The sequence below is a fragment of the Rattus norvegicus genome, chromosome 8 (assembly GCF_021556685.1).
Source record: "Rattus norvegicus strain SHRSP/BbbUtx chromosome 8, alternate assembly SHRSP_T2T, whole genome shotgun sequence".
In the NCBI taxonomy this organism is placed as follows: Eukaryota; Metazoa; Chordata; class Mammalia; order Rodentia; family Muridae; genus Rattus; species Rattus norvegicus.
In genome coordinates this window covers 67,577,338-67,604,516 of record NC_141541.1, presented here as the reverse complement: position 1 = coordinate 67,604,516, position 27,179 = coordinate 67,577,338, and the positions used below count along the sequence as shown (strand labels likewise).

Sequence of the window (27,179 nt, the reverse complement as noted above, 5' to 3'; positions counted from 1 at the left end):
TACGATGACGTCACCTCACGGGGACCCGAGAACCTCTGTAGATCCACACGAGTGGACAGCAACACTCTGACTACCTGTCACACGATTTGGAGGTTCCGCGTATTACCACCTTCCAGGCAGTTACTCGGGAAACCGGAATTTTAGCTGAGCAGCTGCCGGCTTCCCGGAACTAGCCGGGGCGTGTCAGAAGTGTCTGCGAGGCCCGGAAGCGAGGAAGGTCCGCCACGAAAACCACCGCTTGGCCGCTCCCCGGACTCCTCCCCACGACCGGAAGGCCTCAGCCTCCTCACGTCAAGGACCTACAGCTTCTCAGTCTAGCCTGGCCACCGCCGCGCCGCCGCACTCCCGTCCTCCTCAGGCCGGGCCGTGGGGTCTCCTCAATTACTACGCAGGGGCCAAGGGGCGTGGCGCGGTGACGTTCAGAGGACCGACGCGATGACGCAGCGCGGCGCGGTGACGCACGCCCCTTTGTTGGCTCAGTAGCGGTAGCAGCGGCCGCGGAGGTGGCGCTGGGGACTGTTTTCCGTCCGAGCCCGGAGCGGAGCGGCGTCTGATTGAGGCCGGCAGTAAGCGGCCCCCGCGCTCCCTCCCGCTCTGCTCCGCGCCCTCCCGGCCGCCGCCGCCGCCCGCCTCCAACCGCCGCACCCGGGGAGCAGCCGCGGCCCACGGGGCCGGAACCAGGCCTGCGTCCGGACAGCAGCCGGAGCCGGAGCGAGAGCCGGGGCCTCGGCGTCCCCGCCCTCTCCGCGCCGCGGCCAGCGTCTGCCAGGCCCGCGCGCGTCGCGCCATGGACTCGGACGAGGGCTACAACTACGAGTTCGACGAGGACGAGGAGTGCAGCGAGGAGGACAGCGGCGCCGAGGAGGAGGAGGACGACGACGAGGATGAGCCGGACGATGATAACCTGGATCTCGGCGAGGTGGAGCTGGTGGAGCCCGGGCTGGGCGTCGGCGGGGAGCGGGACGGACTGCTGTGCGGGGAGACTGGCGGCGGCGGCGGCAGCGCTCTGGGTCCCGGAGGCGGTGGCGGCGGTGGCGGTGGCGGCGGCGGCCCGGGGCACGAGCAGGAGGAAGATTACCGCTACGAGGTGCTCACGGCCGAACAGATCCTGCAGCACATGGTGGAATGTATCCGGGAGGTCAACGAGGTCATCCAGGTGAGGGGCCCTGCCACGCCATCTGGCCCTGGAGCCGGCTTGGGGAGCGGACTCAGGCGGCCTGTGCGGCGCGGAAGAGCAGGCCAGGGCCTGGCTGGTCCCGGGCCTGTCTGCCCTGCCGGCCGGTCGGGAGGTGCGCTTGGGCGGTGCTTCCCGGAGTCCTGGCATGGCGGAGGCCTGGGGCTGCCTGAGCGGCTATGGCCGGCCGTTCCAGCATGACTACGGCCAGAGTGCCTTTCCTCAGAAGTGAGGATGGGATACAGGGGCGGGCTAGAGCGGGGTGAGGTGGTGAGTATGGAAGAGGTGTCAGAAAGACCCCGGCCCTTTTCGCAAGGTTTATCCTAGTCCTTGAGTCTCTTGAGCAGTTTCATATGGGATTAGGGCAGGCCCTTCAGAGCAGCTTTGGTGTACGATTGCCCCAAGTGGGCACCGGCTAATAAAGAAATGGATCTCCTTGGCAGTCTTAAGTGGCTACTTAAAGGTGGGGGAAGGGAACTATTTCTCGGAAGAGGTGCTGATGGGCCTTATTTTCTGATTTTGAGACTTATGCCTACATTTAGGGGGAGGGGAGGGACATATTTTCTGTTTGGGACCTGCCTGCTACTACTTCCAGTGGTAACATGTAACTTGATGGTAACATGTAACTTGATGGAAGCTGTTGGAATAGTTACTGCAGATTTCCTATCCACTCTTGCAGCTTCAGCAACAATGAAACGCAGTGTTGTCTAATTGGACAAAACTCTATTGTGAATTAGAAAGAGGCATTCCAGCTTCTGAACTCCTTTCTCTGTAGGTTTCTATTTTGTGCATAGACAGTTAAAACTTGCTTCAGGCCAGTAACTGCATCTCATTTAACACTATATACATCAGAGTTTTTGAGCTTTAGGAAATTAATTTCCATTCGTTTGGGGGAAAAGTTACGAATGGGATGATTGGAAAGTAAAGATGACACGTGATCCTGTGGTGAAAGGCGGAAATTTCAGCTGTTTAGGAGGTTGAAGCAGATGGATGATGGCAAGTTCAAGTCCTACCCGGACTACAGAGTAAACTCAAGGCTGTCCTGGGCAACTTGGTGAGACGCTGTCTCAATATAGAGTAAAAAGGGGGATGACGATACAGGTCAGTGGAAGAGCAAAAGTTAGAGGCTCTAGATTCATTCAGCCCTCAGTGTTGCAAAATGAAAAATCAGAGTGAAATCTTGATTCATTTTAACTGTAACAGTAGTTACATGGAAGGAAACTACATAGGAACAAGAAGTTACTCTTGTTTTCAAGCACATTGCTTCCTTTTAAACTTTATTAGAATTGGTTAGCTTAATATTCATGGACAGATTATCAGTGTCACTGCCTACTTGCTGAATTTCCATGGCTAACATGTGTATGGTCTCATCCACTAAGCACCGTTTTGCAGATCTAGGCATTAAAGAATGTACTTGGAAAAATGGGAAATCTCATCTAGTGTTGTTAGTAGTGGAAATCTCAAGTTTCAATGTAGATGATGGTGCCTCGGAAATAAATGAAAGGATTGTAGAAGTCAGATTAAGTTTCATTGCTCTAGTTCTTAGATAATCCAGATTTCTTTCTTCCCTTTATTTAATAAACAAAAAGGAATTGCATTAGCAAGGAATTTGCGGTTAAAACTTGAATTATTTTTATTTACACGCAGTGAGATAAAACCTGATGTTTTTAAACTTCTCTAGCTTACTGGCATTATAAATAACTCAAGGGTATTTATCAGAAATAACTGACTTATAAATGTGTATTTTACTTTAGTTAAATCTCATCCAGTTTTGTCAGTTCCTAGATTTATCTGAGTTACCAGGTCAGGTAGCAGATATGCATGACATCATTTGTGGTTTAAAGAAGAATAAATGCTGATGAACTACTAAGACCTGTAAAAATCAGGGATGGGGGGGGGAGTACTTTTCCACATTTTCTTGCTTCATTATTCTAGTCTTTATAAGTAAGACTGATTTTTTTTTTAAGATATATTTTTATTTTTATGAGTACACTGTAGGTACACACACTAGAAGAGTGCATCGGATCCCATTACAGATGGTTGTGAGCCACCATGTGGTTGCTGGGAATTGAACTCAGGACCTCTGGAAGAGCAGTCAGTGCTCTTAACCGCTGAGCCACCTCTCCAGTCCGAGGCTGGATTTATGAACACCTGAACATGTATTTCTTGTTGAAAGTTCATATTTAGAAATACCAGTCAAGTCAAAGGTAGGATATATTCCATACCACCTTTTCTTGAACTAATTAATATTCTTATACATCTAAACTAGGCTTGATTCTGTTTTAGGTATTTAAATTCAAAGCATTGCACGGGTAATATGTGTACAGTGTAAGAAAAGAAATCTCATCAGTAAAGAGAAACTTAGAGGCAAAATAAGCTACCAAGAAACTTCAAAATGTGAGCTGTAGCTAGTTTTCTGGGACCTGCATAGATAGCCATACATATTTTAAAAAAAAAAGATTGTGTGTAATTTGATTTCAGTGGGGAGAAAAAGCAGGTTTCAAAACCAGAAAGAATTTCTGAAGAACTTTCTCTAATAAGTAACTACTCTGTTAAAGAACATAGTGATTACACATTAATTTGTTTAACCTATTGCTGGCTTTTTACAGTTTTTAATTTAGAAGTACACATATCCTCAGAGGTCATACGTAGAATGTTTTCTTATTTCTTGGTATAAGTCCACTTGTAGAATTAAAGAGAAAGGCTAATTTTCAATGCTTTGAGATGTTAAGTGTTTTCAAGTTAAACTAGTTGCCTAATTGGTATCAAATGGTCAATTAAAAATTTTGCTTTGGAGGTTGGATTTAGCTCAGTGGTAGAGCGCTTGCCTTGGAAGCGCAAGGCCCTGGGTTCGGTCCCCAGCTCCAAAAAAAAGAACCAAAAAAAAAAAAAATTTGCTTTGAGGAGTGAGGCATATTGGTGCATGCCTTTAATCCCAACATTATGGAGGCAGAGTCAGGTTAATCTCTGTTTGAGGGCAGCCTGATCCACATAGTGCATTCGAGGACAGCCAAAGCTACATAGTGAGATTCTGTCTCAAAAAACAGAACAAAACAAAACAAACCAAGCAGGGTTTTATATATAGTTCTTGTTTTCCTTAAACTTTGAATTCTCCTGTAGTTTGACTCAGGGCCTGGCATATGCTAGGCAAGTATTCTATCCCTGAGCTATACCCAGGACCTAATATATTTGTGTATGTATTTTTGAGACAGGAGTCTGATTGCACAGCTCAGGGCGTCCTGGAACTCAGGCTGTATCATTCTATTTATGACATAGCATATATTCATTTTTTCCCCTCTTCCTGCTTTTCAACTTATTTTATTTTGTGTTATTTTAAGATGGAATTTCCCTACGTTGACCAGGCTGGTCTACTCCTGAGCTCGATGATGGTCTTGCCTCAGCTTCTGGGGTGCCAGGACTACAAATGTGTCATACACACCAAGTGCTAACCACAACAGGGTGCCCTCTGTTTTGGCTAGCCACTATTTTTTTATTTGTATTTTTTTTTTAAATTGGAAAAAAAGAGACTTTATTAAAATTGTGTATATGTGTGGGTATATGGATGCCTGCAAAGGCCAGAAGAGGGCACAGCATCCCTGGAGCTGTAGTGACCCATGGTTGTGAGCTGCCCTTAGTAGATGGTGGGAACTGAACTCTTGTACTGCAAGAGCATCTGGTGTTACCTGCTAAACTATCTCTCCAGCAACTTTTTTTGTTATTTTTCTTCTAATGTTAACTACATTAATAACTATAAATAGCTTAATTACCACATAAGGTAATATAAGTAGAAGAATATGTTTAGACTGTATTTGATGATTACTACCTTTTGGATGAGAAAATGATCATGATTCTAATTTAGGTTGACTGGATCCTTTGGAACCATGGTGACAATAGTGTCAGTCTTTATTATTTTTAGTTCAAAACCTAAAAGTTTTTTTTTTCTTTTTCCTTTTCCTTTTCCTTTTTTTCTTTTAAGACAGGCTCTTTCTTTATTCCTGGCTATTCTGGAAGTCTGTGTAGACCAGGCTAGCCTTGAACTCAGGAGATCAGCTTTGCCTATGATGCTCAGTTAAAAGCCTGTCCTTTTGAGCTATAATAGACTTTTGCAATCATATGATTTAATTTCTTTTTTTCTTTTCTTTTTTTTTTTTTTCGGAGCTGGGGACCGAACCCAGGGCCTTGTGCTTGCTAGGCAAGCGCTCTACCACTGAGCTAAATCCCCAACCCCGATTTAATTTCTTTTCCAAAAATTTTGGTTTTTTTCAGCTTTAATTCAGGGCTAAGTGCCCGTGCAGCTTTGTTTGGAATAATGTCATCTCATGTCTTATGGTGGAATAATGTCATCTCATGTCTTATGGTGGGATAATGTCATTTCATGTCTTATGGTGGAATAATGTCATCTCATGTCTTACGGTGGGATAATGTCATTTCATGTCTTAGGGTGTATAGCAGTAGATGGCTGGGTAAATTGTTGTATAGTATGGAATTTTAGAACAAAGCTTGAAAGTTGTTACTGAGCAGTTCTGGCAAGTCAAATTTTCAAAGCTTTACTTAAAAAAAATTAGTTCTGGTTTTTAAGCTAAAATTTAGAGTTGAAATCAGGAGTGGCATATATTATAGGAGTTTACCATGTAATGTTTTAAAGTGTACACATTGCTCAATAGCTGTTTTTCTTTCCTCTCGTTAGCCCCTTTTAATGGGATTGTCAGAAGTGACTTTATACATACGCTTTGGCAAAAATACACAAAATACTGAAATATCAGTAACATTTCCTTAATATTGAGACATTTATTTAGATATACTAGAAATAGCTATAATTTTTTTTAAAATACCAATTCTAGTTACTTGACAGTGTATCTTTTAGATATAATTTTTCAATTTTAAGAAATACTTAGTGTACTGATTCCAATTAGTTTGACAGTATATCTGACCATTTTCTAAGTTTTAAAAACAGCTAACTGTAGAGGCAGGTATCTCCTGGTTCTTAGCAAGAGTTTACAACTCAGAGTCACTACTGTGGGGTTTCTCCTAGCACTGGGACATTTTGGTTAGACCCTTCTTTCTCTTTCTGTGGGAGCAGCTCTTTGATTAACTTACCTAATCTTAACTGTTGAGAGCCATCCTTCGTTCTCTTTCTAAATTTTCTACCAGTCAATGGAGGTCAGACTGATTACCTTTTTTCCTGTTTCTCTTAATAACTGATCCTAATTGTGGGTCTTTAGTTTTATTTTGGTTTTCACCTGCCATAGTGCTGTCAAACACCTGTAGAGGTTATTCTTTTGCCAAAAAGAGATTTTGTTGTTGTTGAAAGTACAGCTCATGCTCCAGTGGCAGTCAGTTTCCACTTCAGCGTCATCTAGTTTTTCCATCTCAACTGTTGTTGTGCCTAGTCTCCCACAGCCCTGACTGTAGTGTTTATAACATACACTTAGAGAGCTCCCTGTCTCTATCTGTGCTGCTACCTCTTGTAATAGCTTTTCTCTTGAACTACTTCAGGATTTCTTCATCTTTTGCTGGAGTCTCTTCATCTACCTTTCCAATGCTTTCTTGTTTGCTTAGCACTTTATATGGATATTTTGTGTAGCCCACAAGAGCTTGTAATATAGTGCTCTTTATATCTAAGTCTTTCTACTTGACTAAATAGGAGGGCTTTAATAAAAGCTGAAACTCCCTGGTCTTTGTGTGCACAACGTACAGCATACTTACGTAGTCTGAAAGAAAAATACTAGGTAAACATTTTGAAATTAATCCTTATTTATCAGATAGTCTGTAAACTAAAGGAAGCCAAATAAGATTATTTTTTAAGTACTAGTAAATTATTTTATGGCTTCTGGATGCTGCAAATGTGAATAATGTGAGACTACAGTGTTTAAATTCTAAGAGGACAAGCTTTTATTTTTTTTTTGGATAGGTTTGGAGACAGGTTTTTCTCTGTGTAGCTCTCTGGCTGTTCTGGAAGCTTTGCAGACCAGGCTGACCTCAAATTCAGATCCACCTGATTGTTTGTTCTGGAATTAAAAGGGTATGTTACCACACCCGACTAGGAGGGCAAGCTTTCAAAAGTCCCCTTATTTAATCTTTGTTTTGTTTTTGTTTTTGGTTTTTTTTTGTTTTGTTTTGTTTTGTTTTTGAGACTAGGTCTCAACTGTGTAGCCTGGTTGGCCTGAAACTTGCTCTGTAGACCAGGCTGGCCTCAAACTCAGAGATCCAGCTACCTCCCTCTGCTGGGATTAAAGGGATGTGTTAACACTCACTACTTGTTAAGAGCACAAACTTTTAAAAGCCCCTTTACTTAATCTTTGTTTTTTGTTACTAGGTCTCACTATATTACCCTGGCTGGCCTGAAACTTGCTATGCAGACTAAGCTGGCCTTGAACTAAGAGATCTGCCTGGCTCTGCCCACTGAGAGCTGATTTAAAGGCATGTACCGGGCTGGAGAGATGGCTCAGTGGTTAAGAACACTGACTGCTATTCCAAAGGTCCTGAGTTCAAATCCCAGCAACCACATGGTGGCTCACAACCATCTGTCATGGGATCCGATACCCTCTTCGGGTGTGTCTGAAGATAGCTACAGTGTACTCACGTATAAGAAATAAATAAATCTTAAAAAAAAAAAAAAAAAAGGCATGTACCACCATGTCTAGCCTAAAGACTGTTTAGATCTAACATTTAAATTTGTGTCATTCCTTGGCTCTTTATATGAACTGACATAATGGTATTACCAGTTGATTTTCAAAGGATTGTCCACAAAGGAGCTGTTTGACAAGGTGTTATTTCTCTTTATAAATGTTTTAGCATTTATTCATGGTGTAGAAGCAGTGAGTAGATAAAACTTAAGATACATAGCAAGAGTTACTTTAATATATTGATAAGTCATCATGTTCTTCCTCACCACACCAGTTCTTTTTTTTTTTTTTTGTACAGGGTCTAAAATTGCATAGTCCAAGTTGGTCCAGAACTAACTATGTAGATTTCCTCCCCTGCAGCTTCTCAACTGCTAGGGTCACAAATGTGTGTGCTACCATACCTGGCTTGCTAGTTTTATTATGCTGTAAATGTACATCTTCTCAGCTTGTGGGTTAAAGTGGGGTGTATGCATTAAAATACTTCTGCAAACTAAAGTATGATTGTTTGACGTAAAAAAATTGTACTCGGGGCTGGAGAGATGGCTCAGCGGTTAAGAGCACCCGACTGCTCTTCCAGAGGTCCTGAGTTCAATTCCCAGCAACCACCTGATGGCTCACAACCATCTGTAAAGAGATCCGATGCCCTCTTCTGGTGTATCTGAAGACAGCTACAGTGTACTTATATATAATAAATGAATAAATAAATCTTTAAAAAAAATTGTACTCAACTTTTGACTTATAAGCCAAATGTTGAAAAGACCGCATTTTTACTTGAAACATATATTAAATTATGGTCATTTAGGTTTTTATTCAAGGAAAACAGCTAAAATGTTGCTGAATTTGAGGTTTATGTGATTTAGAATTTTGAGAAGCTTTATCTGCCTTTGTGAAATAGCTTCCTAATATCGAAGAATTATATAATAAAAATAGATTACTATTTGGAAGATTCACATAATGTTATGAACTAGTATTTCCAGAGATTTTTAGGAATGAGAATTCTTAGAAATTTCAATAACCTAATGTACTGACTTAAGTTTTTGGTGTTCTGACTTTATAGTGAAATGACAAGACTAGGAGATCGCTGCTCTCACTCATTTTACTTACTGCAGTAGTGGTACTCAGGAGAATTCTAGGTTCAATATAGGAATCCATGACTTTTTTGTAACTAGTTTTATCTCATTTTCTTTGGGCGCAGGATGTGGGAGCATGCAAGACAAATCCTGTCATTAAACTATATCTCAAACTTTTAAAAAATAATTTTAAATCCTGATATTTTAAAAATACTATGTGTGTTTTGCCTTTGTATGTTTGTGTAATGCATGTCCAGGGATTCCAGAAGAGGACTTTGTATCCCCTGGAACTTAAATTGGAAGATACAGTATCTAAAATTAAGCACTAATTAAGGTGCATTTAATAGCATATTAGACAAAAGAGGTCAATAGGAATTATTGGAACTGAAGCATGGAGAAAAGAAGTACTCTAACAAGCAGGCCAGTAAACACAGGAGAACTAATAAAGGTGCAAATATATGTGTGGCTAAAGCCGCAGAAGAACATAAGTAAAGGAGGATGGTAGAGTTTCCAAAAGCAATAAAGAAACATGCCCACAGCAAAAAATCTGATTTTATCTCATGACTAAACACAAAGGAAATACTGACTAGGCTTATTAATGGAGTTTTTTGGACTTTCGAGGACAAGGAAAAAAATTGTTTTGAGATAGGGTCTCTTTATGAAGTGTTGGCTGTCCTGAAAAACTATGTAGACCAGACTGACCGCAAACTCAGAATGATCTGCCCACCTCTGCCTTGTGACTGCTGGAATTAGAGATGTGTTCCACAGTGCTCACTAAGGGAAAAAACAAAAGAAAAGAAAACAAAACAAAACAAAAAACCTCCATACCATTCTTACAATGGAACCCAGAAAACAACACAGTCATTTTTTTTTTAATTTTGTGTGTGTGTGTGCATGTGGTGCCAGGGCCTGTACTTGATCGGCTGATACTTTGCCCTGAGAGACATCCCCCAGACATGCTTGCTTGTTTGAGAAAGTGGTTTTGCTCTATATATAGCTCAGACAAGCCTTAACTTGCTATTTAACCCAAGCTTGCCTTGAATTTATGATTTTTATGCCTCAGTATCCCAACATTGTATAGGCCTGTAGTCATACTTGAATAACAATAACTTTAAAATGCAAAGAACTTAAAAAAACAAAACTGCATTTTGGGGAACTGGAGAAAAGGTTCAGTGGTTAAGATCACTGGCTTCGGGGTTGGGGATTTATTTAGCTCAGTGGTAGAGCGCTTGCCTAGGAAGCGCAAGGCCCTGGGTTCGGTCCCCAGCTCCGGAAAAAAAAAAAAAAAAGATCACTGGCTTCTCTTCCAGAGGAAAATAATTATAGCCTCCAATTCTAAAATTTCTATTTGTTTTGTATGTTGAGACAGGCTCATCATGTATTGCTCTGATTGTTAGTGTTTTTCCTGCATCTGCCTCCCAAAGGCTAGAATACAGCTGTGTCTCATGTCTGTCTTACTATTTGATTCATTGGCATAAACTACAGCTCTCCCGATTCCTTCTCAGGAATTTTTGTGCTTTGTTCCATTTTCTCTAGGATGCCAGTCATTTAGTCACATTAAAAGTGTGTGTGTGTGTGTGTGTGTGTGTGTGTGTGTGTGGTTTAAAGTTAGAAGTCTGAATTAGCTATCAGTAGTAGGCAAAAGCTCAGGGTGTCAGTAGTGTATTTTTCTGGAAGATTGAGGGGAGAATACTTTTTTTGGGGTCCTTTTCCACTAATAAATACTACTGTATTCTTTGGCTTGAAACTTTGCTCCATCCTCCAGTATCAGAGCACCTTCACATTTCTCATTCTGCCTTTTTCTGAAGGACTAACATGCATGATACAGGGTGATCTTACCTCAAGGTCAGTTGCGTATCAACCTTAGTTCTAGTTACAAGACTAATTTCCCCTTGCATTGTTATATAGTCTCAGATGCTAGGTGTTAGAATGTGAACACATTGGGGTTGTAAGGTCAGATCTACCATGCTGTCTGTCAGCAGTGTCTTGGGATAGATGGTCAAGTTGCTTGGTAGAAGTACTGAAAAAGGTGGGTGGTGGGTAGGTAAAGGGTACTAAAGATGCCACTTGCTTTGCCCATCTTTTTCCTAGTTGCTTTGACCTAGTTTCTATGGTTCTCTGTTTCTGGACTTGGTCTTGCTTGGTTTCCAAAGTTAAGAATCTTAGTATGCCACCCTATGTCTAGGACCTATCCTTCTAGTTTGTATTTATTTATTTGGTTAGTTAGTCGCAGGGTCCTCATTCATACATTGCTCTGCCTCTGAATTACACTCCCAGTCCCTTAAATGCTATTTTTATGAGAGCTGGTCATTAATTAGAGTGGTCACCTTTTGAACACGAGAACCCACGCTTAATCATTAGAACTCAGAAAAGCAGGGCATGGTGATGCATACTTATAATACATGAAGTTGGGTGCAAAAGGAGGTAGAGAAAGATCTGGAAGGAGTTGGGAGGAGAAGGATTATGATCAAAATGTATTGTATGAGACTCTCTAAATTCTCAAATAATAAATAGTTAAGAAAAAAGCAAGAAGAAAATGAGCCCAGGCATGATGGTGTTTACTTCCAGTACTCTGTGACTTCTAGATATAAGACTCTGACTCAAAAACCAAAAAAGAATAGATGCTATTTTGATATTTTATGAATAAGGAAGTTGAACATAAGAATAATTAAATTACTTGCCAAAGTTGTCATAAAATATCTTACGACCAGGTGATTGTGATGCATTTCTGTAATTCCAGTACTTAGGAGGCAGAGTCAGAGGCAGAGAGGCAGAGGCAGAGAGGCAGGTGGATCTCTGAGTTCGGTGCCATCCTGGTTTACAGAGCAAGTTCTAGGATACCCACATAGGGAAACCCATTTTGAACAAAACAAAATGTTTTAAACAATAAATTAAAACAGGTGTGAATCTTTTGTCTCGTATTGAATTTTTTTGCTTTACTAGAATTACTTTCTTGTTCCCATGAGACTGACTTGAACAGAATTAGTCAATGGATTCTGACTTGTAACCATTGCTATAACCTATAAATAAAATACAATACAGTAAGAAGTCTATCCATTTTATATTTTATAACTAGATATAATGGCATACACAAGGATTTGGAGGCAGGAGGATTGACAGTTCAAAGATAATCTGGGTTGTACAGTGAGTCAACCTGAACTACACAGTGGAACTCTGGCTCAAAAAAAACAGTTGTTGAAGGTTAATAATATTGTAGATTAGGGGCTTACTATTTGCGCCGTATGTTAAATATCTTGGGTTTGGTCTCCAGCACCACAAAGACCCAACTTGCATGCAGACATCCTCAAGAGAAATTCAGACCAGCTGTGTATAGGGGTATACTCTTTTGTCTCAGCACTCAGGGATCAGATGTTGAAGGATCTCTTAGCCAGCCTAGTCTACATACCGAACTCCAGGTCTGCCTACATGGCAAGACCGTGTCTTGAAAATAAATAAACTTTTAAAACAAAATTGCCATTATAACATTTTGGTTTGCTTTTCATTCCATTGTAAGTATTTAAAAAGAATAAAGTATAATATAATGTCTGGAGTGTCGTATGTAGATCATGGTCCACAAAGCCCAGCATTTTCTTTACAACAGAAATAACAAAAGGTAATGGAAGAGTAGCATCTTGAAATTAATTGTTATTGGTATCAATATACTAGACAACATATGCTTGCTTTCTCTTTCTTTACCTAACGCCCCTTGTGTGAGTTTGGCAACCGTTACTGAGGACCTGATCCAGAGCCTTGTGCACATTAGCCAGACACTCTTGGTACTGCACAGTCAGAGAAACACTATTTCTAAAGGGAGAATACTACTTTTTTTTTTTTTTTTCTTTCGGAGCTGGGGACTGAACCCAGGGCCTTGCACTTGCTAGGCAAGTGCTCTACCACTGAGCTAAATCCCCAACCCCGGGAGAATACTACTTTATTTATGCAGTGGTGCCTGTGTAGATGTGAAGTGTCTTCCTTTGTGACTTGACCCGTTTTTGTGTTTTTAAGATTTTATTTTATGTGTATGAGTGTCTTGCCTGCATGGTATGTGTAGCACATGCATGCCTGGTTTCCACAGAGATCAGAAGACATTAGTTATCAGAACTGGAGTTAGGAATGGTTGTAAACTACTGTTCCAGTGCTGAAAATCTAACCGTGGTTCTCCACAATAGGAGCAAATGCCCTTAACCACTAAGTCAACTCTTTGGCCATCTTTGCCTTGTTTTTATGAGGCAGGGTCTCTCATTGAACCTGAAGCTCAGTAATTGGCTGCCAGACCTTCTTTCTGCTCCCTCCAATCCTCTTGTTTCTGTCATTCGGTGCTGGAGTTTAAAAACAGGCTACTATAAAAGTGTGCTTTGGATCCACACTCAAGTTCTCATATTTACATTGCAAATACTTTACCAGCTAAGCTGTCTGCCCAGGTCCAAGAACAAACCTTTAGAGATGTTTTTAGAAATTTATTACTGATACTCTTTAACTCTAAATGTAAGAAAATGCATTTATCTTTATTCTTCCACTCATTGTTTCAGTGCTCCCCCCCCCCCTTTTATTTATTATTTTATGTGTTCAAGTGTTTTGCCTGCATGTTTGTCTGTGGTACCACATGTGTGCTTGGTGCCTGGGGAGACCAGAAGAGGTGTACCAGATTTCCTGGAACTGAAGTTTCAGCTGGGTGCCGGGGCAGGAAGCTGGATCCTCTGGGAAAGAACCTGGCATTCTTACCACTTAGTCAAATCTCCAGCTGTTACTGATTCCATTTTACTGGCTCTGAAATCTGTGTGGTGGTGGTCATTGTCCTCTTCCTTCATCTTCATCATCTTAGCTCCTACTGCCTTGGTATAGTTATTGCTGGACTCTTAGATTATGTGACTGCCTTGGTATAGTTATTGCTGGACTCTTAGATTATGTGACTGCCTTGGTATAGTTATTGCTGGACTCTTAGATTATGTGACTGCCTTGGTATAGTTATTGCTGGACTCTTAGATTATGTGACTGTCTGAAGCTTGATTAGTGTTGCATTTCATCCAGATAAGGCCAAAGTGCTCACAATTCACCAATACTTATGAAAGTGTAAAGCTGGGTGTACTGGTGGTTCCTTTAATCCCACCACTTACGTTTGGGGCCAGCCAGGGCCACACAGAGAAACACTGTCTCCAAAAAACAAAACAGAGGGGCTGGAGAGGTGGCTCAGTGGTTAAGATCATTGAGTGTTCTTTCAGAGGACCTAGGTTCAGTTTCTAGCACCTACATAGCAGCCACTGTTTGTAATTCAAGTTCTAGAGGATCTGGCACGCTCACACAGACATACATGCAGGTAAAACACCAAGGCACATAACATAAGAATCTTAAAAAACAAAACAAAAACATCAATATGTAGTATTTAAGTGTGTTGAAAAGTTAAGGTGACACAAAGCTTATCTAATGTTAGATTCATATTGAAGTCCATGTAAGTTTTGATTACCATGTAGTCAGGTGAACAAAATTGGAAGAGATCTTCATGGTTATGATTGATCATTTACTGAGTACTACCTCCCTGTTATGTGATCCCTGAGCTTATTCCTAAACCACCTTTGTGACTAAACTTCCATCGCTTTCAGAAGTGAGCATACTTTCATGTTTGAAGACCTTTCACTTAAGTTCTAACACACTCTTAATATGTCTTTCTGTAGTGTTAAAGTCTAAATGTATAACTCTTCCTTGTAATAAATAAGCTTGTCTGTAATTTTAAAAAACTAAACACATTTGGAGAATGCAATGCTTTATTTAGCCTATATCCAAGTAACAGTTTTTGAGGGGAGTGGTGGAATAAAACTTCCCTTCTTATAAATTGTTGATTAGAAAGATTGTTGTGCATTGGTAGTTTGGATTCATGCCTGTGTATGTCTGCATTAGTTAAATAAGGTAGAAAGTACGCTACAGTGGCACATGGACACCAGACTCAGTTAGTGCAAATTTGTTTGTTTATATCTTGTTGATATTCTTGTGGGTTTTGCAGTAACCAGTGAATAAAAAGTCATTCCTCTTGTGTAACTGCTTTATTAATAGTTTTGAGTTCTGCGTACTTCTGACTCTGCATTTATAAATATAAAAGCAGTTGCTAGATAGTATTAACTAGGGAATTGTGAGTTTAAAAAAAGTTCTTGTATGTTAATCTTGGATTCAAGCTAGATTAAGTGAAGAACATTAAAATTGCCATGCAAACTTTGTGAATCAGGTTAATTTTTCTTTTTCTGTGTAACCAAAACACTCAAGAACTTTAATGTTGAAGATCGTATGACTCAGTTCTCCTTCATAACTTCTGATTTAAAAATAAACTGGGCACAGTGGCTAATGCTTATAATTCTAATAGGAGCATTACTCTTAGTTTGAGGTCAACCTGGGCTATATATTGAATTAGTGATAAGCCCCAATACAGAATATGTGAGATTGTTTGAAAAAAAAATGGAATTATCTAGCAAAACAAAGAAAAAGATAGAGGCTGATTTAAAAAAAATGATCATAATCTGAACATGGTGGGGCACACCTTAAATTCTAGCTCTCTAGAGGCAGAGGCAGGGACAGGCAGACCTCTTGAATTTGAAGCCAGTCTGGTCTATGGTCTACATAGTGAGTTCTGGGACAGCTAGGGTTTTGTAGAGAGAACTTTTCTCCAGAAACTGGCCAGGGAGTGGGGGGAGGGGACAGAAAATAGAAATAGTTAATAACTTACTAAGGCAGCAGACAAAGGACTGGTTAGTGGTCAGGGTGTTGAGTGAATGGTGAGACGCTGTCACTCCTGATTATTGGGAAGTACAGTGATAGGAGATGGACAGTCAGTAAGAAGGCAGTGCATGATTTTGAAGGATTTAGTGTAATGCTGTTGAGATAGACTTATTTGCTGGGGCTGTATGAAACATTTCAGCTCTGGTGGAATTAGTGCAGAAGCACCTGTTGGCTACTGGTCATTAGTGAGAAATGGTGAAATAATTTACAAGAAAACATAATTTTGTTAAGCATTTAAACATCTTGGAGTCCTAAATTCAGTTTCAACTTTGTCTTTGCTCATCTGTGTGGTTTTGTGTCAATTCATTTTGATGAATTCTGTTTTCTTACCTATAAAATAGTGTAACTCTAGATTTAAATAGCATTTTAATAGTCTTGACTGAATTGCTATTGTGTTCACACACTGAAATATACCTGTTTGGTATCCATTGCAAACTCCTTGCTTTGCTGGTTTTCCTAGATAGTTAAAATTAAATGGTAGCATTAGCTTGGCACAATAGACCACATACTGTGCCTTATAATAATTTGTGAATGTCCAGAGTAGGCAAATCAATAGAGAGAGGTCAGTAATTATCAGAGGCTAGATGGGAAGAATGGCGAAAAAATAGCTAACTTTTATAGTGATTAAAATGTTATGAAATGAATGTTTGACATCATTGTGACTATAATAAAAACCACCTAACCATTTTAGAGTTAATTTTTTTGTGATATGAGCCATGAAAATTACCAGAAATTTCTTCAGCTATCTAATAATAATTTTGCTTGGGAATTGAGCTTAGAGTAGACAAGCCTTCCCTAGCCACCGTTATGTTCTTAGTCCCCTCATATCTTTAAGGCAAAGATCAGGCACTGTATTTGGTTATTGTCTTGCTCTGGAGTGGGAGATAGTCTAAGTTGAGTATGAAGGACTACAGATTCAGGTGACTGTGAATGACAGGTTCCACTGGAAGTGGTTATGTGAACTTTTTATTGTCAGAATAAAAGAATGTTCCAAGCCATTGTGTTTGCCGTATTTAATGGGGAATTCGGGTAGACAAATTAAATCAAATCTGGGAGTCTCTGCCATAGACAGAGACTATGCAGTCTGTATTAGCTTTTGGATTGATGGAAGCTAGTAGTCTGCTAATTACACATTTCTAATGTAGTCTGAAGAGTTTACCTGAGAGTCAAAAGGATAGTAGGTCAGTACAGAGATGGGTAGTAAGTGGGTATTAAGATAATTGACTTTTTTGTCTGTAATGCCGACAGGGAAGTGACTAGTCAGTCTGTAGAATGAACATTGGTGAAACTTTTTTCATGACTTAACGTCATCCCTTTCCCTGTTCCAGGTTTTAATGGATTACAAGGAAAAATCCCTGGAAATAGAAGGATGAACAGAACCTTTCTTTTCTTTTCTTTCTTTTTTTTTTTTTTTAAGATTTAATTCATTTATTATATATAAGTACACTGTAGCTGTCTTCAGATACACCAGAAGAGGGCATCAGATCTCTTTACAGATGGTTGTGAACCACCATGTGGTTGCTGGGAATTGAACTCATGACCTCTGGAAGAGCAGTCGGGTGCTCTTAACCGCTGAGCCATCTCTCCAGCCCGAACCTTTCCTTTCTTAAACATGTAGCATGATTGTTTTATTTTAGACTCATGTAAACAATTGATTAAATTACTGCTTTTGGCTGTACACAAGTGTAATAGTTTGACTGACTTGTCAGCATTTAGAAATATTAAGTAGAAGCCTCTTGAAATGGGACTATGAATTTGAAGTTATAGGCTTTAAAAAAAAGATTTATTTTATTTATTTATTATATATGAGTACACTGCAGCTGCCTTCAGACACACCAGAAGAGGGCATCAGATATCATTACAGATGGTTGTGAGCCACCATGTGGTTGCTGGGATTTGATCTCAGGACCTCTGGAAGAGCAGTCAGTGCTCTTAAACCACTGAGCCATCTCTCCAGCCTAGTTATAGACTTTTAAAACTTCTAAACTTTTAAAAATTCTAGTTTAGAGTTATAACTATCTATCCCTCCCTCCCTCCCTCCCTCCCTCCCTCCCTCCCTCCCCATGCTTCACTATGGTAATGTAATGGGCCTTGGTACCTCTTGGTACTGTTAGTGAGCCTTCAAAGCAGTCTTATGTAGGTGTGCTAGCAATCCTACTTTATATAGTAAAACAATGTAGAATGGTAAATGCTGAATTAGGAGTTTTATTCTGTCATTTTTACGTTTCTTTCTGTAATTATGAAGACATTAGTTATTTTCTGCATGTGGTAATTGGTAGGTTAGCTTTGGTATAGAAAGTTTAGATGCGGTAATTGGTTGTTTATGAAGAGTCACCTCTATTTAAAGAAATGGGCAGGGTTACAAAAATACCTGCTGTATCTGTTAACTGCTGTAACTGATGCGTTTTTGTTGCATGTTATGTTGGTATTTTACTGTACTTGTGAAAAAGAACTTGTAATTAAGAATACTTTGTTTGAGGTTGGGGTGTAGCTGAGGTCACAGAGTGCATGCACACAGCGCTGGGTCTAGTTCCCAGTACTGCATAAAACTGAGAACGATGGCACACACCTATAATCCCAGTATTGGGGAGGTGGGGAGAGGAGGCTCAGGGTTGGGGGGTCAGGCTAGCTTGGGCTATATGAGGTGCAGTTTCAAAAGAATAAACTAGATAAAAACAAGAAAAGCAAAAAGAATACTTTATCAAGTATGGGAGGGTTGCAGACATCAAGTTCAAGAATTTTGCTATAGACGGGTAGAGGCAGATACTTTTTCTTTTCTAGTTTTGCCCTCCCCTTGGTATACCTTGATTTTAATTTATCAAGTCTGTGTCTCTGGCCTTTGCCGCTGTGGCCCATTGATCTGTCCATCTGTCTGTTACAGTGCATATTGGGTACTTCCAGAAGTTTGAATTCAGTGATGCAAAGGACAGGCGGGCTGCAGCAGCAAAGGTAGGACAGAATCATTAAAAAGACAAGCCATTAAAGGATTATTAAGTGCATATACACACACCAGCAGCAAGTACTTCATTATTTAAAGACCCAACATTTATTCTGTACATCTTTATGGGAAAGCCTGTTCTAGGAAAGCAAACTTAAACTATTTGTAAAAAGCATGGATTGATTTATTTTATTCTGTGGTGTTGGGGGTAAGTCCATAGCATGTATATATGATTGTAAAACTACTACTGAGTTAAACCCTTATTTATTTCATTTAAACAGAGGGCCACCACTTGATTGACATTTAGACCAATAAGTAAATAGGTATTTACTACCATCTTTGTTAGAAATATTGAGTGATTAAAGATGATTTGATAGTGGATATTATATTAGTATGAGCTTGATTCATAGACCAGACTGATTTTTGGGAGATTATATTGTAATAGGTACCCATTTTTGGAAACTGAGAAGGAGGAAGGATGGGTTGATTTTTGCTTGTGTATATGATAAAAGGAGTCTGCATCTTGCAGGTTGTCCTTTCATAAATGTCTTTGAGACACTCTAGTGAATTCTACTTAAATATTTGCAATACTGATATGCTATATGACAATTGCAGTAGCAGCTCCTATTTGTTTCTCTGCTGCTTTTTAAATATCAGAATGAAAGGATACTAGCCTTTTGTAGTGTCTTCTGTAACCTAAGTTACCGATGAATTTTAGGAACTTAAGTTTTACCTATGGCTAAGGATGTAGTTCCAGCACAAGTTCTGGTACTTGCCTTGAATCCAGGTTGGATATGGTCCCCAGTACTCCTAAACACTTCCCCAAACAGAAACCATGAAGTACATAGTACAGAAATGTTGCTTATATTGTTGTGGTTGGCTGTAAAGTAAGGAACTGCAGAGATAATGAATGGTGACCGTATTTGCAATACTTTTTTTTTTTTGTTTCTGAAAGGAAAGGGATTTGCTTTTTTTTTCCTGGAGAAATTAATACTGTTGCTTCTTATGATTTCCCAGATAAAAAGGTAGATTAAAACGAGTATTAGGTCTTCAGTGAAGACTGTTTAGTTTTCAGAATGACTGTAAGCTGGAAATGTTAAATGTCCTTACGTGGGGTTGGGGATTTAGCTCAGTGGTAGAGCGCTTGGAAGGCCCTGGGTTCGGTCCCCAGCTCCAAAAAAAAAAAAAAAAAAAAAAAAAAAGTCCTTACGTGAGGTTTAGTACTAGAGGCTTCATGGTGGCGGTAGTTAATATTGTATGTAATAAACTTAATCTACTGTGTTGAGATCTAGTAGTGTAGGATTGTTTGGAAGTGAATCTTTATGGCATACCATAGAAAGAGTGTTTTGAATTAAAAGTTGCAAAACAAAGTTTAGATTTAAGATAGTATTCTTTGGGTTGGGGATTTGGCTCAGTGGTAGAGCGCTTGCCTAGTAAGCGCAAGGTCCTGGGTTCGGTCCCCAGCTCCGAAAAAAAAAAAGATAGTATTCTTTTGCGTCTTTGTTAATTTTTTTTGCTTTTTTATGCTTCATCCTCTCCCAATTGTATTTTAGGTACTTCAAAGTAAATCACAAGCCTTTATTTTTAACCTCTTTATGATATGGACATTGAAAAAAACCCATTCATCCTGAATAAAGGATTTCTTAAAAATCACTAGACTTAAGAGCCCAAAGTAAAATAAATACAAATAACTTGTGAATATTAGAAGCCTAGGATCTGATTCTGGTTCTGCCACTATTAAATGTAACTTTTGTTTTTTACCTTTCTTCTCTTCAAAAATGCATACTATGCAAGAAACCTAGAAAAGGGGAAACTATGACAAGAGAAGGCTGGATGGCCTGTAGGGAAGAATAAGGGCACTCTGTGGCAGAGGCATAGGGAAGAGACAATGTGGAGTGGATCGATATGGTCCACATACATCATGTGAATGTGTGATGATACTGCAATGAAGTTCATTACTTTGTACATCTAAGTTACATTAATAAGAATGAATATTGTGGGTAAAGACAGGTGGTACCAAGATTGATGACAACCAGAATTTGATCCCTAGGACTGATACAGTGGAAGGAGAAAACTGGTTTCTCAAAAGTTGTCCTGTGGCATGAGTGCTCTCTATCCATAAATAAATGTGGGGGGAAAAAAAGGAGAAGAAAGAAAAGAAAGTTGTGACAATTTGATACAATTTGATTAATTTATGTTCTTATGAAAACTGATTCAAGATAAGAATGAAGCTGTGAATTTTCTAAACTTTTGAACTTAATCTTTTAACTAAATCATACTCAGTGATTTTTTTAAAAAGCATTTCCTTAATTTTACTGAACTTTCTGTTTTAATGAATTTTTTTTTCAGTACTGGTGATTGACTCTGATCGCATGCATGCTAGGCAGGTGCTCCCCACTGAGCTTTATCTCCAGTCCTGTCAGTGCATTTTAGCTCATAACTGGATGATCTATGAAGAAAATGGTCATATTTGTGCTTATTTTTGTCAAATACCATTTTACTTCTGCAGACTTAGTTCTCATTTAACAGCATACTGTAGATTATTGTAGGTTAAATTTACTGTAGATTTATACTGTAGATTACAGGATTATATCACTTACCATACTTTCTTTTTTCTGTACTCTATTGGTTTTTCATTTGCCCAGTTGTTAGTCATTCTGGGACGTGCGTGCGTGCGTGCGTGCGTGTGTGTGTGCGTGCGTGCGTGCGTGTGTAATGTTTTCTTGTAATAATTTTTATGAGTAAAGATGATTTCAAGTTTTGGTCTCCTTTACAGCAGTGTTGTATATATTGGTCTCCTTTACAGCAGTGTTGTATATATTGGTCTCCTTTACAGCAGTGTTGTATATATTGGTCTCCTTTACAGCAGTGTTGTATATATTGGTCTCCTTTACAGCAGTGTTGTATATATTGGTCTCCTTTACACCAGTGTTGTATATATTGGTCTCCTTTACAGCAGTGTTGTATATATTGGTCTCCTTTACACCAGTGTTGTATATATTGGTCTCCTTTACACCAGTGTTGTATATATTGGTCTCCTTTACACCAGTGTTGTATATATTGGTTTCTTTATGTGGATCTTAGATATTTTCAGATTTTTATTAGTCTGGTAAACTTTTTCTTGTTTTTAATTTACATTTATCCAAAATTTTATTTCATTTCACACACACACACACACACACACACACACACACACACACACACACACACACTTTTCTGTGTAACTAAGAAAGACCTTGAGTTCCTAGTCCTATTTCCCCAGTGCTGGGATCCTAGGCACAAATCACTACTATCACCTTGCTTGGCTTTACACCTGTCTTAATGAATCCCCACCCTCCACCCCTGCCCCTCCACCCTCCACCCCTGCCCCTCCACCCTCCACCCTCTCCTTTCTTTCTTTTAAATGTGTATGGGTGGTTTGCCTATTTGTATGTCTCCCTGGTCCAAGCAGAGGATAGAAGTGGGTATCAGATAATGGAACTGGAGTTATAATGGTTGCCAGCTGAGATTTGGACTCTAGGAATGGAACTTCTGAGCAAATATAAATACAGCAAATAAGGTAAATTTTGTGGCTTCTGGCCACAAGTAAGAACAAAAAGGAGTTGTATTTTCTAGTGAGTTGCATATATACTACTCTTTGTTTCTGTTTTGCATCTTTGGCACTCTGCCTTTCCTTTTCACATCATGCCTTTCACTTTTCTCTATCCTCTTTGAAAAATCCTACTTAATGTTACTTTTTAAGTCTTTGTCTTATAACATTTTATAAATTGTTTATGCTGAATTTGTTTTTGAGACATCATCTCATGTATTCTAAGCTGGCTTCAGAATTGTAGCCAAAAGTAACCTTGCTTCTTCTGTCTCCATTGTGTATAGCACTTACAGATTTGGAGTGCTAGGTCTGGTTTTATGTAGTGCTGGGGATTGAACCCAGGGCTTTGTGTTAGGCAGGTATTATACCAACTAAGAGATGTGTGTGTACATAATGCAATCGCTATCCTTAGCCCTAACTTGAATTTAAGTGCTACCATTGAATGGAATCATGGTTTAAAAAATATTATTTAATGATATCACTACATAAAATGATATTACAAGCAGTATATTATGCTGTTACTACTTTTTAAAAGTTATGCATATGGGTGTTTTGTTTACATGCATATCTGTGTACCATGTGCATTCCTGGTACTCATGGAGGCTAGAAGGCATCGGATCCCCTCAGACTGGAGTTAAAAGACAGTGAGCTGCCCCATGAGTGCTGGAAATTGGACCTGGGTTCTAGAAGAGTAGTCAGGGTTTTTAACTGCTTAGCTATCTCTAGCTTCATATCGCTACTTACTTTGTATGTATGTGCTACATTTGAATCCAGGGTCTGTTGTTCATGCTGAGTGATGCCTGTAGCTCTACATCGTTTTTACAGACCTAAGTGTCGATGCCCGGGCGTCGTGTGAACAGGCTTTAAGATCTGTTGCATCTTCTCTGCACTCTACTTGGATTCCTTTTTACAGCATTTGCTTTCCCTCAATTTCTTTTTATTTTTTTATTTTTTTTTTCTTTTTTTTTCCAGAGCTGGGGACCGAACCCAGGGCCTTGCGTTTGCTAGGCAAGCGCTCTACCACTGAGCTAAATCCCCAACCCCCTTTCCCTCAATTTCTTTTCATGCATTTTCAGCTATACCCTTTTACACCGTTGTTTGAGCCTTTGATCTTGGAGCCTTTGATCCTTAGATTTAATGTTTGAGATCCTTAATCTAAACATTTTCAAAGATGTTAGTCACTATGCCCTGATAATTTTTGAAGTCCTTTCAAGCATGATTATGAGATTATCTAGAAGGAAACTATATAGATGGAAATCTTTGTGGTAGAAAATGCCTCTGTCTTCATGTCTTCATTGTTGCTTATATGTATGTCTTCCTGGGATTTTCTTTTTTTAGGTTATAACCTTGGTATTCCAAAGAGAAGTTTGTGAATCTTGTAGTTTGTTGTGCTAGTTAGGCCTTTAGCACTCTTTTTTTTTTTTTTTTTCTTTCTATTTTTCGGAGCTGAGGACGGAACCCAGGGCCTTGTGCTTTCTAGGCAAGTGCTCTACCACTGAGCTAAATCCCCAACCCCTGCCTTTAGCACTCTTTGAACTGTAAAACTTGTGTTTGTTCATAGCTTGGGGGAATTTTATTTATTCTGAGGTAATTTTCACCTCTTCTCTCGGACTTTGTTATTTAAAAATTAAAAACAATGAATGGAGTTTAATTAAACATTATGACTTAATTTTTCCAAGAAAGATTAGAGAAAGGTACATGAAGTGCAGTGCTAACCCACTAGGATGTTGATAGATATTATTGAATATGAAAACAGAAGAAACAAAAGAAAGTATAACTGAAGTCAGGTGTAGTGGGCAGCTTTAATCCTGGGGAGGCAGAGGCTGGAGGATCTCTTTGAGGTCCAGGATAACCTGGTCTACATAGTGAGTTAGTTCTAGGACTTACAGAGAGGCCCTGTTATTTTAAGCAAACAAACTAAAAACTAAAAACAAAGGTCAGTGTAGTGGCAGTTCTAATGTTCTGGAGGCAGGGAGGGGCAGTCTGGTGTACAGAGCAAGTTCTCAGGACAGCCAGGGCTACACAGTGAAACCTTGTCTCAAAACAATTTTTTTTGGGCTGGAGAGATGGCTCAGTGGTTGAGAGCACTGACTGCTCTTCCAGAGGTCCTGAGTTCAAATCTCAGCAACCACACGGTGTCTCATAACCATCTGTAATGATATCTGATGCCCTCTTCTGGTGTGTCTGAGGATAGCAACAGTGTACTCATAAATACATAAATCTTTAAAAAAATTTTTTAATTTCTTCTATAAAAATTTAACTGTATACCAATGGGTATGTTAATCAACAGGGTATATTTATAAACAATAAAAAAATGAATGCTTGATAACAGAGGAGCTCAAGATTTAATATTCTATGCTTCATCATTTTTCCCCCATACTTCATCATTAAGAACCAAGTCACATCCATCTATAATGGGATCTCTGATGCCCTCTTCTGGTGTGTACCCATATAAATAAAATAAATTAATTAATAAAAAAATAAATTAATAAAAAAATTAAAAGAAAAACCCAAGTCACTTCCAGCATAAAGTGAGTCGAGTAGCATAAAATTTGTATGTGACCTTTTTTCTCTGAAGATGATGACCTACTAAGAGAGGTTGTAACTTTCGAATGTAGAGTGCTACTTGTGCAAGGTCCTGAGTCTGGTTAGGAAGGAGGCAGGAAGAAGGGGGAGGATCTGTTTTCATTCCCACCCAGTTGCACGAGCTAAGTCAAGTCTTTAAGCTGCCATCAAGCTACAACTTAGTTTCCAACTACTTAATAACAGAATCGCACAGTATCTACACCAGCTCTTCTTTCACAAATACATTTTAAAACCAATATCCTTACCAAATAATAGTGTAGAATTCAATAATTAAAATCACTGCGAAAGGGTTCAGTGGCTTAGTGTACTTGCTGCCCTTGCACAGGTTTAGATCCCAGCATCCATATGGTGACTCACAACCAACTACAGCTCTAGTTCCAGAGGATCCAGTGCTCTCTTATGGTCTCCATGGGCTTCTACACACATGTGGCACACATATACCAACTTAGGCATACACATTTAAAGTTAAAAAAATATATATGTATGTATGTGTATATGTATATATTACCTCATGTGGACTGGAGAAATGGAGAAGTGGTTGAATTTTAGCACTATTCTTACTGAGGAGAAGCTGGGTTCTGTTCCTAGCACTTAGAATCCAGTTCTAGAGAATTTGATCCTCTTTTCTGGCCATTGAGGGGTTCCCAAAGCTATGCAGTTTGCATATACTCACACAGCCTCACGTAAGTCTATGAATCAAAAAACGGTTTAAAAAGACTCATGGCAAAGGAACACGTGGCATATAGGCACTATGTAGTTTTAGGGTGTTTTAGAAAAAACACTGGGGTTGGGGATTTAGCTCAGTGGTAGAGCACTTGCCTAGGAAGTGCAAGGCCCTGGGTTCTCGGTCCCCAGCTCCGAAAAAAAGAACCAAAAAAAAAAAAAAAAAGAAAAAACACCAAATTTAATTCAATCAAATAACTGTTTTGGATTATTTTACTTAATACATGCGTAGAGTTTTATAACTATAATAGTGTATTGTCAATCTTTTTAAAAATTTTATTACATTATAAAAATTGTGTATGTGCTGTGGCTCGAACATCCTGAAGGGGTTGGCTTTTTTCCACTTTACGATCCTAGGACCAAACTTAAGTCTGTTAGGCTTCGGCAGTGGGTGCCTTACCTCCTGAACTATCTTCCTGGACTATGTTTTAAATCTTTGTCTGACTTCAGTCACTACTAGAGAATTTAATTTGTTTGGTTTTGGTTGTTTTGCTTTTAAACTATGTAGCCCTGACTGTCCTGGAGTTCACTATGTAGCCAGGCTATCCTCAAACTAAAAGATTTGCCTGCTTCTGTCTTCTGAGTACTGGAATTAAAGGCATGTTCCACCTCCGCTGCCTGGCTAAGAAATTATTTATTTTACATTGATTTATAGATTGATAGCACTGATGTCTCTTTGTAAATTTTTTTTCTAAATTTTTAAATTTTTTGACATGTATGCCAGAAGAGGGCATTGAATCCACTGGGAATGGGGCTACAGACTGCCATGGGAAGCTGCCATGTGTGGTTTGGGAACTGAACCAGGTCCTCTGGAAGAGCAACAAATGCTCTTCTTGAGCCATCTCTACAGCCCCAGTAGAAGCATCTTAATTATTGGTTAAACTCATGACATTTTGTGTGTGTGTGTGTGTGTGTGTGTGTGTGTGTGTGTGTGTGTGTACACATCTGGTCACTCAAAGGCTGCAAGGTGGTTGTCAGGTGTCTTGCTTTTTTTTATCTGAATATTATCTGAATTTTGTCTAGATTAGTTGTCCATCAAGCTCTCTAATCTGGGTCCTCCAGTGATTGATCATGTCTGTTTTTCTACTGCTGCTAGAGATCAAACTGACATCCTCATTATTGCTTAGCCTACACTCTTGCCCACTGAAGCCATCTCCTGAGTCCTCATGACTTTTTCCTAGAGGTTGAAATCTCTTTGATCTTCTAAACCTGACATTGACAGAAACAATTTCCTTCATAAAATGGATAGATAAGTGATTTTCCAAACTTAAAATGACAAAGCAGTTTTCTTCCTGGACGGGTGAAGAACCATGGTGGCCTTTGCCAGGTGTACTTACAAGTGTTAGAGCATCTGGATCATATTTAGTTTGTGTGTTCACTTAGGGAAGGCTTCAAAGTACCATGGATCTGCTACATTAGTATAGTCAGTTAAGCATTAAATTTTGATTTAGATCCCTTAAAATGTGAAAGTAATCTGTTGGAAACATCTTTGGGGAATCATCACAGTACAGAGGACATTTCTTTTACCTTTCACCTTTATTTTTACCTTTCTTTTACTTGGGGGTAGCTTAGAAATGACTATTCAAACGGGAATTTTGTAAGTTCTTTTTGTCAGAATGAGGGTGGAGACTTACAGCTTATTTTATCCTTTTTGCAGATACCCTTTTCCTAGTGTATCTCTATATGAACGACTTGTCTTCATCGTAGTATT

At 39.4% G+C, this 27,179-nt stretch overlaps 1 protein-coding gene across 3 annotated transcripts in view; it reads left to right on the top strand.

Annotated features, from left to right (window-relative positions):
* The first annotated feature begins 478 nt into the window (after positions 1-478).
* The window catches only part of Arih1 (ariadne RBR E3 ubiquitin protein ligase 1), a 103,594-nt gene continuing 76,893 nt past the window's right edge, over positions 479-27,179 (top strand). Inside the window, exons 1-2 of one of the 3 annotated variants that reach the window (XM_087561021.1) lie at positions 479-1,156; positions 18,514-18,581. In XM_087561021.1, coding sequence (XP_087417147.1) covers positions 1,126-1,156; positions 18,514-18,581 — 99 coding nt within the window. In that variant the 5' untranslated portion in view covers positions 479-1,125. 3 annotated transcript variants of the gene reach the window in all.